The sequence below is a fragment of the Rhopalosiphum padi genome, chromosome 4 (assembly GCF_020882245.1).
Source record: "Rhopalosiphum padi isolate XX-2018 chromosome 4, ASM2088224v1, whole genome shotgun sequence".
Lineage (NCBI taxonomy): Eukaryota > Metazoa > Arthropoda > Insecta > Hemiptera > Aphididae > Rhopalosiphum > Rhopalosiphum padi.
The window spans coordinates 41356366-41370558 of record NC_083600.1 but is presented as its reverse complement, the minus strand read 5'-3'; the positions used below and the strand labels follow the sequence as shown (position 1 = coordinate 41370558).

The 14193-nt window shown below is 23.6% G+C and overlaps 1 protein-coding gene across 1 annotated transcript; it reads right to left on the bottom strand.

Moving 5' to 3' along the window:
- Positions 1 to 506: 506 nt before the first annotated feature.
- Positions 507 to 14006, bottom strand: LOC132929397 (ubiquitin conjugation factor E4 A). The gene is made up of 14 exons (XM_060994729.1): positions 12979 to 14006; positions 12521 to 12757; positions 11255 to 11398; positions 10881 to 11195; positions 10475 to 10815; positions 7862 to 8065; positions 7498 to 7789; positions 5341 to 5486; positions 4221 to 4370; positions 3400 to 3483; positions 3179 to 3338; positions 2758 to 2929; positions 1071 to 1278; positions 507 to 1000 (listed from the first exon to the last, which is right to left on the bottom strand). Exons 1-14 carry the CDS (start codon positions 13519 to 13521, stop codon positions 874 to 876), a joined length of 3123 nt encoding a protein of 1040 aa, XP_060850712.1. The 5' UTR covers positions 13522 to 14006; the 3' UTR covers positions 507 to 873.
- Between the last annotated feature and the right edge of the window lie 187 nt (positions 14007 to 14193).

Genomic DNA, 14193 nt, shown 5'->3' with positions numbered 1-14193 from the left:
ATGGCTTCCTACGAATGATATGGTGCGGCAGCCGGCGGTCTAAAAATTATCAATAATCATTTTTATACGGACACGCATGGCACTCAACGTGTTAAATAGCTATATCAACTGATCAACTGTCCTAACTTCTTAAGCCGTTGATCTTACAAAGTTTCCTCAGCTCACACCCGATCAACAAATTTATTTAATTTAAACTACTAATTATGTTACTAATGTACCACTCTTAAGAATCGTGAACTCTGCAAATATTTTTAACATTGATCCGTTTTGTTATATTTTCTTTCATTCGCTTAAAAATCATGATTCCACTAATCTATTTATGTATATAAATTAATATACCTATAATATTATTTATATTTTACATGTTTTTATTAAATTAATTCATAATTGGGTCCAAATATATACCGTATACCTAATAAATATTTCAATAAGTAAATAAAAATATGTTCATTAATTTAAATAAAAGGTAAGTATATACCCTTATAGTTAACTATAAAAATACAAAATAATATGTATTGTTTTATTGATATATATATATAATATATAATATAATGTGACTATTAAAACATATCCAGATAACAAAAAAAAAAATAGAGTTTATTAATAATAAAAGTATACAATATACTTTAAATGAAATATTTCATACACCAATAGTCTATATATTTAACAGTTATAATTCACAAAAATACATTGTAATTATATGAAAATCTAACAATAACATTTTTCTTTTAAAGAAGTATCCTCAGTTATATAATCTTAGTTTTACATATTATATATAATGAAGAATCTGATATTGTAAACATTTAAACAATAGATTAATTTATATTTTTTTAGGTTAAAAAATATATTATTGAAAATAGTAATTTTTAGTTATCATTTTTGAGATTTTTTGATTTTAATCCATTCGTCAATTTGATTTTTCAATTCATTATTTGTTATAACCATATCCATAGTCAAATGAGAACGATTAAATGGATCAGTTTGATCACTTAACAAATGCCTAAAAAAAAAAGATAGGAGTATAACCTAACAGTTTTTAGTATAAAAAGCAAAATGCATATAATATATACCTTGCTATTGTCGATCGGTCGACGTTCATTTTACTTGAAGGCAAAATGACAGGGTCTATCATAAGAGTAGACATGATAGGATCCAAGAAGTTTTCAGGGGCTTCTGTAAGTAATAACTCTTCATCATTACTTTGTTGTATTGCAAGTTGTGATACTCTTTGTGCTATATTAGTTATTCCAACAATTAATGATGCTCCACCAATTCTCGCTAAAACCCATTAAAACAAAAACAAAAAAAATTAAGCTAAATATTTTCTTACAAATAATATGTAATTAGTTATGTTATTACATAATTATATAGTATCGATTACTAGGTGTATTAAATGTTACACATTATTTACTACCAGGTGTATGAGAGCGCCGAACACACGCATTAACAAAGTACGACTGCTTTATTGATCATTATAATTATTAACGCACAACAGTAGGTTGGGTCCGGCAAAAAAACCTCCCATATTTTAAGAGGCAGTTGCAAATAAATAAACAAAGAAATAGAAAAAATTCTTTTATTTTTTACTGATAAATATTATGCCATTTTTAATTATTTATTTTAAACATTATATCGGTTAAGTGGTGTCCTCCATTGTTAACACATTCATGAAGATTTTATATTTAATTTACCATAACTCTTCGTGTCATTGCTGGTGTAATGGAGGCCAATGCCAGGTTATTGGCTCCTTCAGTGCTTATTGGGATACAATGATTGTACACTGTGCCTTTAAATATCCCCAAAGAACAAAATCACAGGGTGATCACGTTAAAAAATTTAAATTTAGAAATTTTTTTTAAAATCACGTTTTATTTTTATTAAAAAGGTTTGTATTTCGTTTTTTTTTTATTCCTTTATTCCTTGCCATTACATCTACTAAAAATGGCACGTATGTCGTATGCCACTATCCATCGATACCCTCTCCACTGTTGTACCACCACCACAACTCACACAGCGCTATTTCTAAATAAGGGAGGTTATTTTGCCGGACTCTGTCTTATATATTTATACAGATAATAACCAGTATAATTTTCGGACAAACCGAGTAACCGATAGCATATTATGAATTATGATACATACATTACACTTTAATAGTACTGTTTTGCTAAGACTAAAGAGACTAGAGACAAATTTAACATTGTGATATTATAATAATAACATGATTAATTTACATAAGTTTAAACATAACTACTTAACACCTAAAATGTATAAATATGTTCTATGATTCTGTAATGAACATGAACGTATATAAACATTGTGCTGCAAGATTATTATCTATGACTAAGCGAAATGAACGGTTTTGGTAGGTAAGTAGATTTAAATAAAAACTGAATGGGTGGTATGTTCAAATCTTTGCTTCTTCAGTAAAAATAATTCAATACATCACTGTACAGCTTTCTAAGAAATTTTAAAAGCATGAATTTCTTAGTCCTGATAGTAATGGCAAAATTGACAAATAAAAAGTTTAATAAATATGTAAAACTAAGAATATTTAGTTCAAATATAAGGTTAATGGTAATAGTTATGAAATAGGTTTGATCATTTTTTAATAAAAACTTGCTTTTTGTAAGAATGAATATTTTTATAACTGTAATTGATTAATGATTAAATTTAAAAAAAATTTATATGGTCATTTATCAAACTAAATTGAGTTAAGATTATGAAAAAAGCACAATAATACTTTAAGATAGATAATACCTAAGACATCTTCAGCCTGTTTGAATAGTAATTGATTATATGATCGTCCGTCTTTGGAAACCGCTAAACAAAATGCTTCACCATTTTTGCTAGCCCCTAAATGTACATATATCATACAAATATTCAAAACTATTTCGGCTGGTTCAAATTTGTATTCCTTCATATCTTTAACCTAAATAAAAATGTAAGTATAAATTTTATTTTTCTAATTTATTAATGATTACCTAATAAGGTAAAAAATAATAAAGTACCGGTGGTACTTATGTCGAATTTAAAATATTAAAAATTAAAATTGTCATAAACAGTATTTAAATTGAATATGATTAATCCAAATATTATTACTCAATTAATACAAATGTTATATAAAAAAAAATTTACAACAATACCTATAATTATTACAAATAAATAAAATTGTACTCACTTTAAAATTTTTTTTTTTTGGTCCAACTAAATGACATAAAAAATAGTTTAACATAGCTGCTACTCTATCAACCATTGTTGGATGACAAAATATTGATTTTATTTCTGATGTAAGATACTTAAATGTATTAATCGTTTCTTTTCCGAGAATATTATCAAACCTGTTAATACCATGAATTAATATCAACAAAAATTAGCAAATTTAAAATATTATCTGTTTACCTAGCAATCATTCCGATGTGTTGCAATAATGACATATTTTGTGCTCTTTCTCTTTGAGATAAATTATTCCATTCACCTGATTCACTATTATTAAATAGAACATAGGTTACATATTTTCTTTAAATTTTGAATTACAAGTATCAAAAAATTAGGCTAAAATTTTTTAAATGTATTATATAGTTAAAAGCATTATTGTATTTATATAACTATTCAAAATAAATTCTATAACTTTTTAAAAGTTTTCTTGATTAAGAAAACACCATGTGTTGTTTCAATTTATACAATTGTACAACTTAGTATACCTGTTTCGTTAGCTTGACTATAAAATATAATGATTTCAATCAAATTAAATAAAAAGATAAGAATATTATCTTCTTTGTAAATTGGTTTTAATAGTATTCAAATTGTTATAAAAATTATGACTGTAAAATATTAAAATTGAAAAATACACTACATAGTATTATTAACAAAATTAATGGGAAAACAAATATAATATTTTTGACAATATTTGATAAAATGCATTAATATAAGCCTAAGAACATAAAATTAGTCCTACAGAATACAAAATTTCCATGTTATATAATTATAAAATAAATGGAGAATGGCTACATTCTCTTCGGGATTAAAAATATAAAATTAAATTAAAAATGTAACGCTATGGTAAACTTTTTAGTAAAATAATAAAGATATTTTTACATTATTAATTCTACTTGATCATCTTCCAGCTTAAACTTCTTTAATAATTTGATAAATTAATTTATTACGAGTATTAATAATACAATTGTTTATCATGTTAAATAGTAATAAATATATTTACTTACTGAGCAGTTTGCATTTGTCTTAACTGAGCCATATTTGTTAATGCTTCATCTAATAAGAACACAGCATCATTCATTAACAAATTAATAAATCTTAAAAATAATGGTGGAGAAGCTGCTTCCATATTATTTTCTGCATCTTTGGCCAATAATCTTAAAAAAAGTGAATTATAACAATTTATATTTAGATGAAATAATAATATTAATTATGTTAATATATATAATATTATATATATATACAAGGTGATTCTTTTATCATTAAACACTCATTATTTCGTCGAGTATTGACTTTTTTCATTTTTCTTTTCAATATATTTTGTTTCATGCTTTTTTCTAACTATATAAAATTTTTATTTTTTTCACCCATTTATTCAATAGTAAAACCACTATCAACTTTTGATTTTTAAATAGCAACCTATATTTAAAGTACGCTAAATTAATAGAACTATTATTTTTATGAATTCGGTTTTCGGTTTTTATAATACTACTTATTAAGTTATCGACGCAGTGATGAACTTTGTACCTGTAGTTGCCAACACCACATAGCTAAAAAAAACTTATAGACAAACACTTAAAAATTTCAAAACACCCAACTTTGAGCAGCTTTAACTCACTAACGGTTAAATGAAAAATAATAATTTTAACATTAAAATTTATAAAAAAAAATAGCCCTACTATATTATGACATTTTAAATATAGGTTGCCATTTAAAAATCAAAAGTTGACAGTGATATAACTATTAAATATAAGGGTAAAAAAAATAAAAATGTTATAATGTATAAAAAAAGCATGAAACTAAAAATTGATAAAAGTTAACACTTTTTAAAATATGAGTGTTTTATGATAAAAGAATCACCTGTATAAAAATTGTTAACACATTTATAACGGATTATATTATTTGTATATTATTAAAATAAAATTGGTTTAAGAATAAAAATATAGAAATAATATTTATAGAAAAAGAAACTATAAATGGTTAAATTTTAATGCTGACAAAGTTAATGCTTTTTAGCATTATGGTCATCTTGTAAATAAAATTATAGATTCAATACTAAATTTCTAAATGACAACAATTAATATCATCCACATCAAATATATTAATAATAATATATAAATTTATTACTTAAAAACTTCTCTATGTTCTTCTATTTTCCACAAATAATCCATTACAACATACATAGGTCTGCGATAATTAAATTTTTGTTCAAATTCCACGCTTTGGCCAGTCATTTCAATACCCACAAACACATCCAATAATGCATGAACAATCTTAAAAAATATTATATTTTAGTAAAAATAATAATATATGTTACACATTTGCTATAATAAGTGCTAGAATGACTTAAAATACAAAAAAAATACAAAAAAATCTACCTAGCAATATTAAAGTACTCTTAAGCAAAGGTATGTGTTTACAACAGCTCAATAAATGTGTTTAGGATAACCAATTTGTTGTTAATAAATTAAATATTACAATTAATTTATTTATTAAAGAATTTTAAAAGTTAGAATATTATCAAGGCGGTGATGACAAATTTTTCTAACGTCATATGTCAAAAATTACCTGATTTTTTTATATTTTTCCTGTGTGCCATTAAATTATGAAAAATATTTTTAGAAAAATAAGAAAAAATTTATTACTTTAAATGTATTTATTAATTTACTTAGTGTATTTTAATTTGTAAATTTCACCTTGGACCCTGATTTGCCATCCCTAATCAAGGCTTCTTAGCTTCTCATAGGTATTTAAAGATAATTGAATTTATATATAAGTTATGAGCATTTTAAATTTTTAATATTTTTATATAGTTATAAAACAGATTAAAATTAAAATGCCATTTAAAGTATTATCCATTTAGATACCTAGATAATATATTATTAAATAATAACATTCATAGCTTTAAATTTAATAATAGATTGATTCACTCTAATATTAAAGCTGACAACACAAATTTAAATTTTATATATCACATTATTATTTAAGACTGATATAATATAATAAGTGAGTTTAAAGGAATCTAATATATATGATAAAATTGTATTATTTTTTATTTGTTCAGAATATAAAATATATTTTTATCGGATTATTAATAAAAACAATGTTTTAAATCTATGCTTTGCATTTGTTATAACAATATTAGTAATATTATTTACAGGTGTCCCAAGGAGATCTGTCAAATAAAATAATGAAATCAATTTTGTTCTAATCAATATTTTTATAAAATGTCTTTTAAATATAATTCATACACTTGCGCTACATTTTTAGTATACATTTTTTATTTTTTCATACCGAAAATAAAAAACTTAAAAATTGATTAAAAAAATTTCCAAAATATTCAAAATAGCCAATTTGTAAATTTAATTAAAAAAAAAAAATTATATGGTAAAAACATTTATTTAAGTCAAGTGGCTGATTTTTTACAATTTTTTTAAATATCAATATTCTCGTTATGTAAATTACAATCTAGTTTATGTTAGAAACATTATAATTTTTTAAAAAAATATTTTATATGAACATTTTTAAATAGGTGCATGTTAAAATCCAACTATTTTTTTATTGTTTTAAATAAACTAGATCGTAATTTATTTAACGAGAATATTGATATTTAAAAAAATTATAAAAAAATCAGCCACTTGACTTAAATAAATGTTTTTACCATCTAAATTTTTTTTAAATTAGATTCACAAATTGGCTATTTTGAATATTTTGGAAAAATTTTTATAAATTTTTTAGTTTTTTATTTTCAGCATTAAAAAATAAAATAAAAATGTAAACTAAAAATGTAGCGCAAGTGTATATGAATTAAATTTAAAAGCATTTTTTTTAAATATTGATTAGAACAAAAGTTATTTAATTTGTTAGATCTCCGTGGTACACCCCATATATAATACAGTGCTTGGAAAGAAGTTGTTCCAATGATTTTGTTCAATTTTCAGGAACATAGTTCCTTTTTCATGTGAAGTGATATATTGGAACTATGTTCATTTTTTAGAAGAACATGCATAATTTTTACTTATTACTTTATAAATTTAAAAATGGAAAGCTCAACAAAGAATTTAATTTAAACAGGGAATTTAAAATCAGTAGGAAACTAGATAGTTATTTTATTACTAATTAGTTATTACCAGGGCCCGGAAGCCATAAAAAAAAACTGTAAATAACTGTTCCTACATTATATTAAACAGATTTATAATTTAATCCGCAATGTGTGAAAATAAAAAAAAAATTTAATAAACCTAACTTATATTATAGCAGAATTTGATTTTATTAATAAGTTACTTGTTTACGATGTGGATGACGTATAAATAACAACTCTCTATAAAATGATCCTATTGAATTTGTTACAGAGCTATCTTCGTCCTTATGTGGTAATAAGCAATCTAAACATTCAGCTAGACGAGCTCGCAAATGTGGATTTCGCACTCGACTATTAGATGTCATAAAGATTAAAACAGCATTTAATAATTCACTAACTAATGAAAAACCAGGTTCTTCTAAAGACCGTGAATGAAAACGACGCACTAGTGTTAAATATCGCCAAATATTTTCTAATAAAAATTCTGGAATGCATCTAAAAACATAAATAATTATTTTTATTTTTTTAGTAAGGTATATATAATTTACAATAAAATAGTAACTTTACTTTAATGTAGGAGGAACAATACTTGGCAATGGAAATTCAATAACTAAAAATTTATTTGGACAATAAGATTGAAGGTCATTTGATTTAAAATCTTTGTCTACATCCAATACAACTTGAGTAAGCCAAACACATGTTGCTTTTTGAAATTGACTCAACAGATGTAATGTTGATGGTTCTAAAAGAGCAGCTTTCATTGAAAGGTATCTAAAACAACAGTATACACTTTAATAAAAAATTAGTACCAATAATATCATGTATAACACAACTTTCTATAACATAAATAGTTAAATTTGAAGATAACAAAAAAAAAAGGTAGGTAAGAGAATACAAAGATTCTAAGTGGAGATGATCTATAAAGTGTCAGCCTATATCACTAAATTTATTTCGTAATACGTTTTTTAATATAGCTATTAAAGTAATTTATTTTACTTTTAATATTACCATTTAATTTATTATAGAATAAACTATTTTATAATCAATAGTATTACGGTAGGTTGATATAATTTTTTCCAAAAATACTGCATTCATTATATCATTATTAGTATTTAATTATTAAAATAATATGCATTAATGCTATACTACAGGGATGGCAAACCTTTTGATAACTACGTGTCAAATCAAAATGTTTGGTTTAATTTTATTTACCTTGCATCAGAAACTTTTCAGACCTTTTTATTGCTTAAAAAATAATTAATTAAATTAAACATGATTTTATTTGTTGTACGTATTTAATTTTACGAGATTAGGAAATGGAAAGTACGGATTACGTCGATTACGACATTACGTTAATAATATCTTACGATATATTACAATAATAAGTTAAAAATAATTTCAAATTATCAGTAATTTCTTTTGGAAAGTGAAGTAAAAATTATGAATTATATTTAAATTGACATAGGTTCACCATCCCTGCTATACTATATCAACATATATAAGATAAAGTTTAATAAAATCTTTTAATAAATACCATAAAACGATAAAAATATATTTATAGTATAAATAGATAATATCCTAAAATAAATCCAAAACTACATTATGAATAGTAAAATTCACAATAATATGATACATGTTAAAATTTTAAGTTCCCTCCAGGTTTCAATAATATTTTAAAATTATAATAAAATAATTAACATTATTATTTATTGTTTAAATAAGTAATTTTGACCAAATTTGAACTTAAAATGTCTATACTTTATAAAATATAATTGTCTTCATATATTTTTTAGATTTTTTAGTTTCAATATGAACTACTTATGAAGAATCTTATATTAAATTTCCTAAACTTAAATATAAAATGATAATTTTTTATGAATTTCTTACAACAAAATAGTTTGTAATTTGTTATGATTTTGACAAATCTCATCAAAATTCTTACTTTAAATGCAATTATACAAAAATAGTGTCTATATATTTTCAATATTTGTATACAAATACAACTTAAGTGGTATCATTTATTAAATTTTCTAGAATTTTGATCCAGCTAATAATTTTTTATTGATAACCTTAGAAGTAGATAAATAATAAAATGAAAAATCAGTTATGCCTATAATTAGCTGAAAACGAGTTAAAATTACATCATATTTTGAAAATGATAATGAACATAATTATTAAACGAACAGTTCAGAACTACTTAATTTTATAAATTTTTATGTCCCTCATCAACATCAAACTAGATTTACTTTTTAAATAAACAATTATATAGAAAAAACTATGTTTAGAATGCTCTTTTAATTAGAACCATATGATTAGCAAATGATACCAAAATTGATACATTTTATTTTAATTCTATTGAAGATTTTTTTAAATATATAATTAGTTATTATTCGTAAATTATGTTTATAATTATATTTACTAAAATGCAGTGTTATTTATTATTTAGTTGTTATTTTATTCAACTGTTTATTAACTAACCATATTATAACTGTGTATATGCTTTATAATTATATTGGGCATTAGTCTGTTAAAATTAACAATAAATATATCTTCTGCTAGACCTTAATATTATGTTCGCATATTAATATTATTGTCGCATTTTTATAGTCAAAATATTATTACATATTCATTTTATTCAAAATATGCAATAATATGCATTTTTACAAAATAAAATATGCAAAATAAAAACACCCCCATTAAACTCATTATGAGATGATTCAAGGATATTAATAAAAAAAATAATAATCAGAAGTTGGAAAAAACATACTTTTGCATATAAATCCTAGTCCTAATAATTAGAGTTGAAGAGAATTTGTTTTATTTTTTTAATTTGTTAATTAAAATGCAATACAGTCAAAAGTAAAATCATCTTTCTTTATCATATTAAAGAAGTTTGTGAAATTAAAATGAAGTAAATAAACTGTTAATTCAAGATTTAAAAAACAAAATAAAATAATTTAGACAATTAGTATAGAAGATTTGAATTCTACCACTTGATAGTAGTAAAAGTAGTAAGACCTTGAATTTATTTTCTTTAAACTTATAAAAAATATCAAATATTTTAGGATGTTTGAATCAGATAAACACTAAAACAATTTATAATTCATACCAGTAAATACTTTATTTTTAAAACAATAATTGCTAAATATTTATTTGAATAATTCAATTAAATTTACTTACTTGGTCATTTCACCTTCCATTCGATCATTAATAAGTTTCATTACTTCAGATGTAGCTGAACCAGATTGTTGAGCATCTACGAAAGTTTGTTGCATCCTTGCTAACTCTTGATTAATATTTGTCATTTTTTCTTGTACTTGAGCAAAACCTATCTCTAAAGACTTTTGTGTCATGTAAAAACATTCCGTAATAAAATTGAACTGTCCTTTAGCTACAGGTCTATTATCTGAAGAATTATCATCTTCCCTACAACCTTCAACATCAGTTGGTAAAAGCATAGTGTTTTCATTTAATTTTAATAGATGCACTCCAAGTTGTCTACTTTCTTCATTATTATGAACCTAAACACATATATATATTAGAATAAAAACTTGTCGTCAGATTATTAACATTTCTAGCTTATTACTTTTGCTGCACAATATGTAGGATCAATTTTTAATAATTTTGGATTATCTGTATTAGATATAAATGGTTGACACAGCTTTAAAAGAACCGCACTTAAGTTTAATGCAAAACCATCTGAAATAAATCCTAACATAGACATTTCAATATTCCACAATTTACAACGTCCCATATTTTTTTCTAAGCAACTTCCCAACCAAGATAATGTTTTGTGTTTTACTTCAGGTCCAGCTTTTAGGAGGTACAAAAATATTTTATGTAATTGAACATGTAATATCTCCAAACCAGACCAAATATTACTTTCCAATGGACCTGATAACTGTTAAAAATAAATATTTAAAGACATGTAATAATTTGAAGAATATAGAAAATACTAACTTCTTCCATAGGTTTTAGGAAATATTCAAATCTACCTTCAGGTGTTTGCGGTAAACCTGATATTGCAAAAATAGCTCCAAGCACTGTATTTGTATAATGGAAACCAGGTGATGTATCTGGTACATAACAATCATCAATCAACATCTATAAAAAAAAATAATAAATATATATTGTAAGTTATATGTTAAAGGTAATTTAAAATGTATGTTTAGAATATATTAAAACAAATTCAAATATCTTAAATAATAATTATAATGTCTTGAAATTTATAAATCCTATATACTTGTTACTAAAAGAACCATTTAAAAAATTCTCACCAACTAAAAAATGAGCTATATCTATGATATTATATTGTCCACAATAAGTTAAATAATAAATTATATTTAAATATAAAAAAATAAAATGAGATTTTTCTAACACTATTTAAAACTCTAAACTTTGCCTCCTAACTCCTCATTTGAAATCCAAACTTTTTCTATTTAATAAACTTACTATATAACAATTAATAATTTGACCAGTATGGAGATATAGTAATAGGTTATGGGATTCTATAAAGCACTCTAACATTATAACAACATTTCAATCTATCTGCTTGCAATAAATAACATATTCCCATTTCTCTCTTTGGTATTTTATCAACAAAAATCTTCATAAAAACCTATATATTCCAACTCTGAATCAATTAGCTAAATTATAGTACTCCATAATTCATAATAGTTTAGGAATTAAACAATTATGCTTTATCTTCCTTACCAGTAATGTACATAGAAAACTGAAAGGATATTAGCTTAAAGACTTACTAAGGAAAAAAATTCAAGGCCAGTAGTACTGCTGAATGCCTAATGTAATAACTTATAATTATGTAAATATTATTTTTAAATAAAAATGTCCTGTTTACTTGACATACATTATTAGGGTTGTTGGATATGGAAATTACCAAAATTTTTAAATAACCTATAATGATAAAGTTTACAATATTATTCAATGTTTTAATACTAAATAATACAAATATTAGTAATTTTCTCTCAGATTCTATTAACCGGGACAAACTTAATGACTGGCTGGGTACCAGGACGAATGATAAGTCTACGTATATGTTATAATAAGCTATATTAAAAGTGTAAAAACCACATACAACCGACAATATACACAATTGCTCTTTTGAAAAAATTAACATTAATAGCAACAATAATTTTTATAAAACAACCACAATCTATGTTTCTAGCTATAAAACTAAAATAACTAACAATCTTTTTTGATACTTACATTAGCTAATAATGGTTCTGCAGAAAATACTTGTAATAATGCAATCTCACAATGTGGTAAAAATATAATTGTTGATTGTAATATTTTTTCCTTTACTTTCTTTAGTATTGGTTGGTATATAGATTTAATTTGTGACTCTCCGTCATCTTCATCCAAAATAATTTGTTCATTAACAGAAGTGAAAAATTTTACATAATCTTCAAAAGATGCCATATTAGTTTCAAAAATTTTTAAAACCTAAAAATAAAATTAGTTTTAAGCACGAGTAACATTTAATTTTAGAATGACTATAGTTTGTTTATAATTCGGTCATAATTTAGTAAATATTTTTAAAAAAATACCATTTTATTGGTAATAATATTGAATTTTGTATTAAAATTGCATCTTAGATTTAAGTTATAGTTAAAATATTAATATTAATGAATTAATTTTACATGTTCCAAATAATTAAAATGTACCTGATCATTAATGTTTTGAGGGCTATATAGATCAGGTTGTTTAAGTGCTGTAGATACATTTGTACACAAAAAACCAAATATTTTTGAGTAAATATCTTCTTTGATCGTTGGATAACGATTTTCTTGTTTAGCTAAAGTCAATTCAATGAAACATTGAAATAAATACACAATGCACTCCTTTTCAGTAGTATTTGAAGAAATTGATATATTGTGTTTAGTCTTCAGCAAATATATTTCTGGATCAGCCAATAGTGTTCTTTCAAAAATTCCTTGTTCGAGAATTTCTAATTCTGTCCCAGTATTGACATTAGACTTTAATATTTCTAATAATTCTGGTAAATAAATAACTGGAGAGTTGTATTCTTTATCCAGGATAGGTATCATCGTAAAATGAAATACATTTTCAACAAGTTTGTTAAAAGTTTCATCAATGCCATTCTTTATTATTACAATTTTAGAATTAGAGCCTCCTGTGTTATCCGTGGATTTACACGAATTGTCAAGATTATTTTTTTGAAATATAGAAAATTCGTTACCCGACATTTTTAGTTTTTACGCGTATAAGTAAAATAACAAATCAACAGTATACAACCAACAAAGTTAAACAAGTTTTATAATTCCCAGAGAATTAAACACAAGCATATTACACTTAACTTAATAATTATTCCGATAACGAATATAAATTTATTGATCACGCCAAATAAGTTGTATAGTGTATAGTATAATTATGGTTTAGTATTTGCTAGTGTTAATTATCACCTGACACCAGATCACGGATTTATAGATAGTTAAATCATAAACAAGTATAAATTATGGTTGAAATCTTAAAGACAACTAAACAAGGACGTGGATTCATAGACAAGACGTATACAAAACAAGAAAATAGGATAACAATATTATACAATACTGTGTTACTGCGTGGATTGAAAATATTGTTTTATCGTAATGACATGGAAATGTTCTTGTCATTATTTATATCGTTATCAGTTAACATTAATTGATAACCATGGTAATCATATATTGTAACATGGTTATAACCACGATTAAAGATATTTATATAAAACCTATCGATTTTTAAAATTGTTTTAGGGTGCTTTATAAGAATGTAAGAAAAAAGCCCGCTCAAACTTCGTTTTGAAGTTATCGATGAAAAACTTAATTTTTTCATTACGCGCATTTTTTAATGTGTGGTTTTTAACGCTTAATAGATTGGTG

What these genes read in the sequence shown, in the direction of transcription:
- LOC132929397 (XM_060994729.1), bottom strand. Translation starts at nt 13,521, where the DNA reads ATGTCGGGTAACGAATTTTCTATATTTCAAAAAAATAATCTTGACAAT. An exon ending in ATTGTTCCTCCTACATTAAA is followed by an intron (nt 7,790 to 7,861) that starts GTAAAGTTACTA and finishes TTATGTTTTTAG; the next exon opens with ATGCATTCCAGAATTTTTAT. An exon ending in GACCGATCGACAATAGCAAG is followed by an intron (nt 1,001 to 1,070) that starts GTATATATTATA and finishes TTTTTTTTTTAG; the next exon opens with GCATTTGTTAAGTGATCAAA.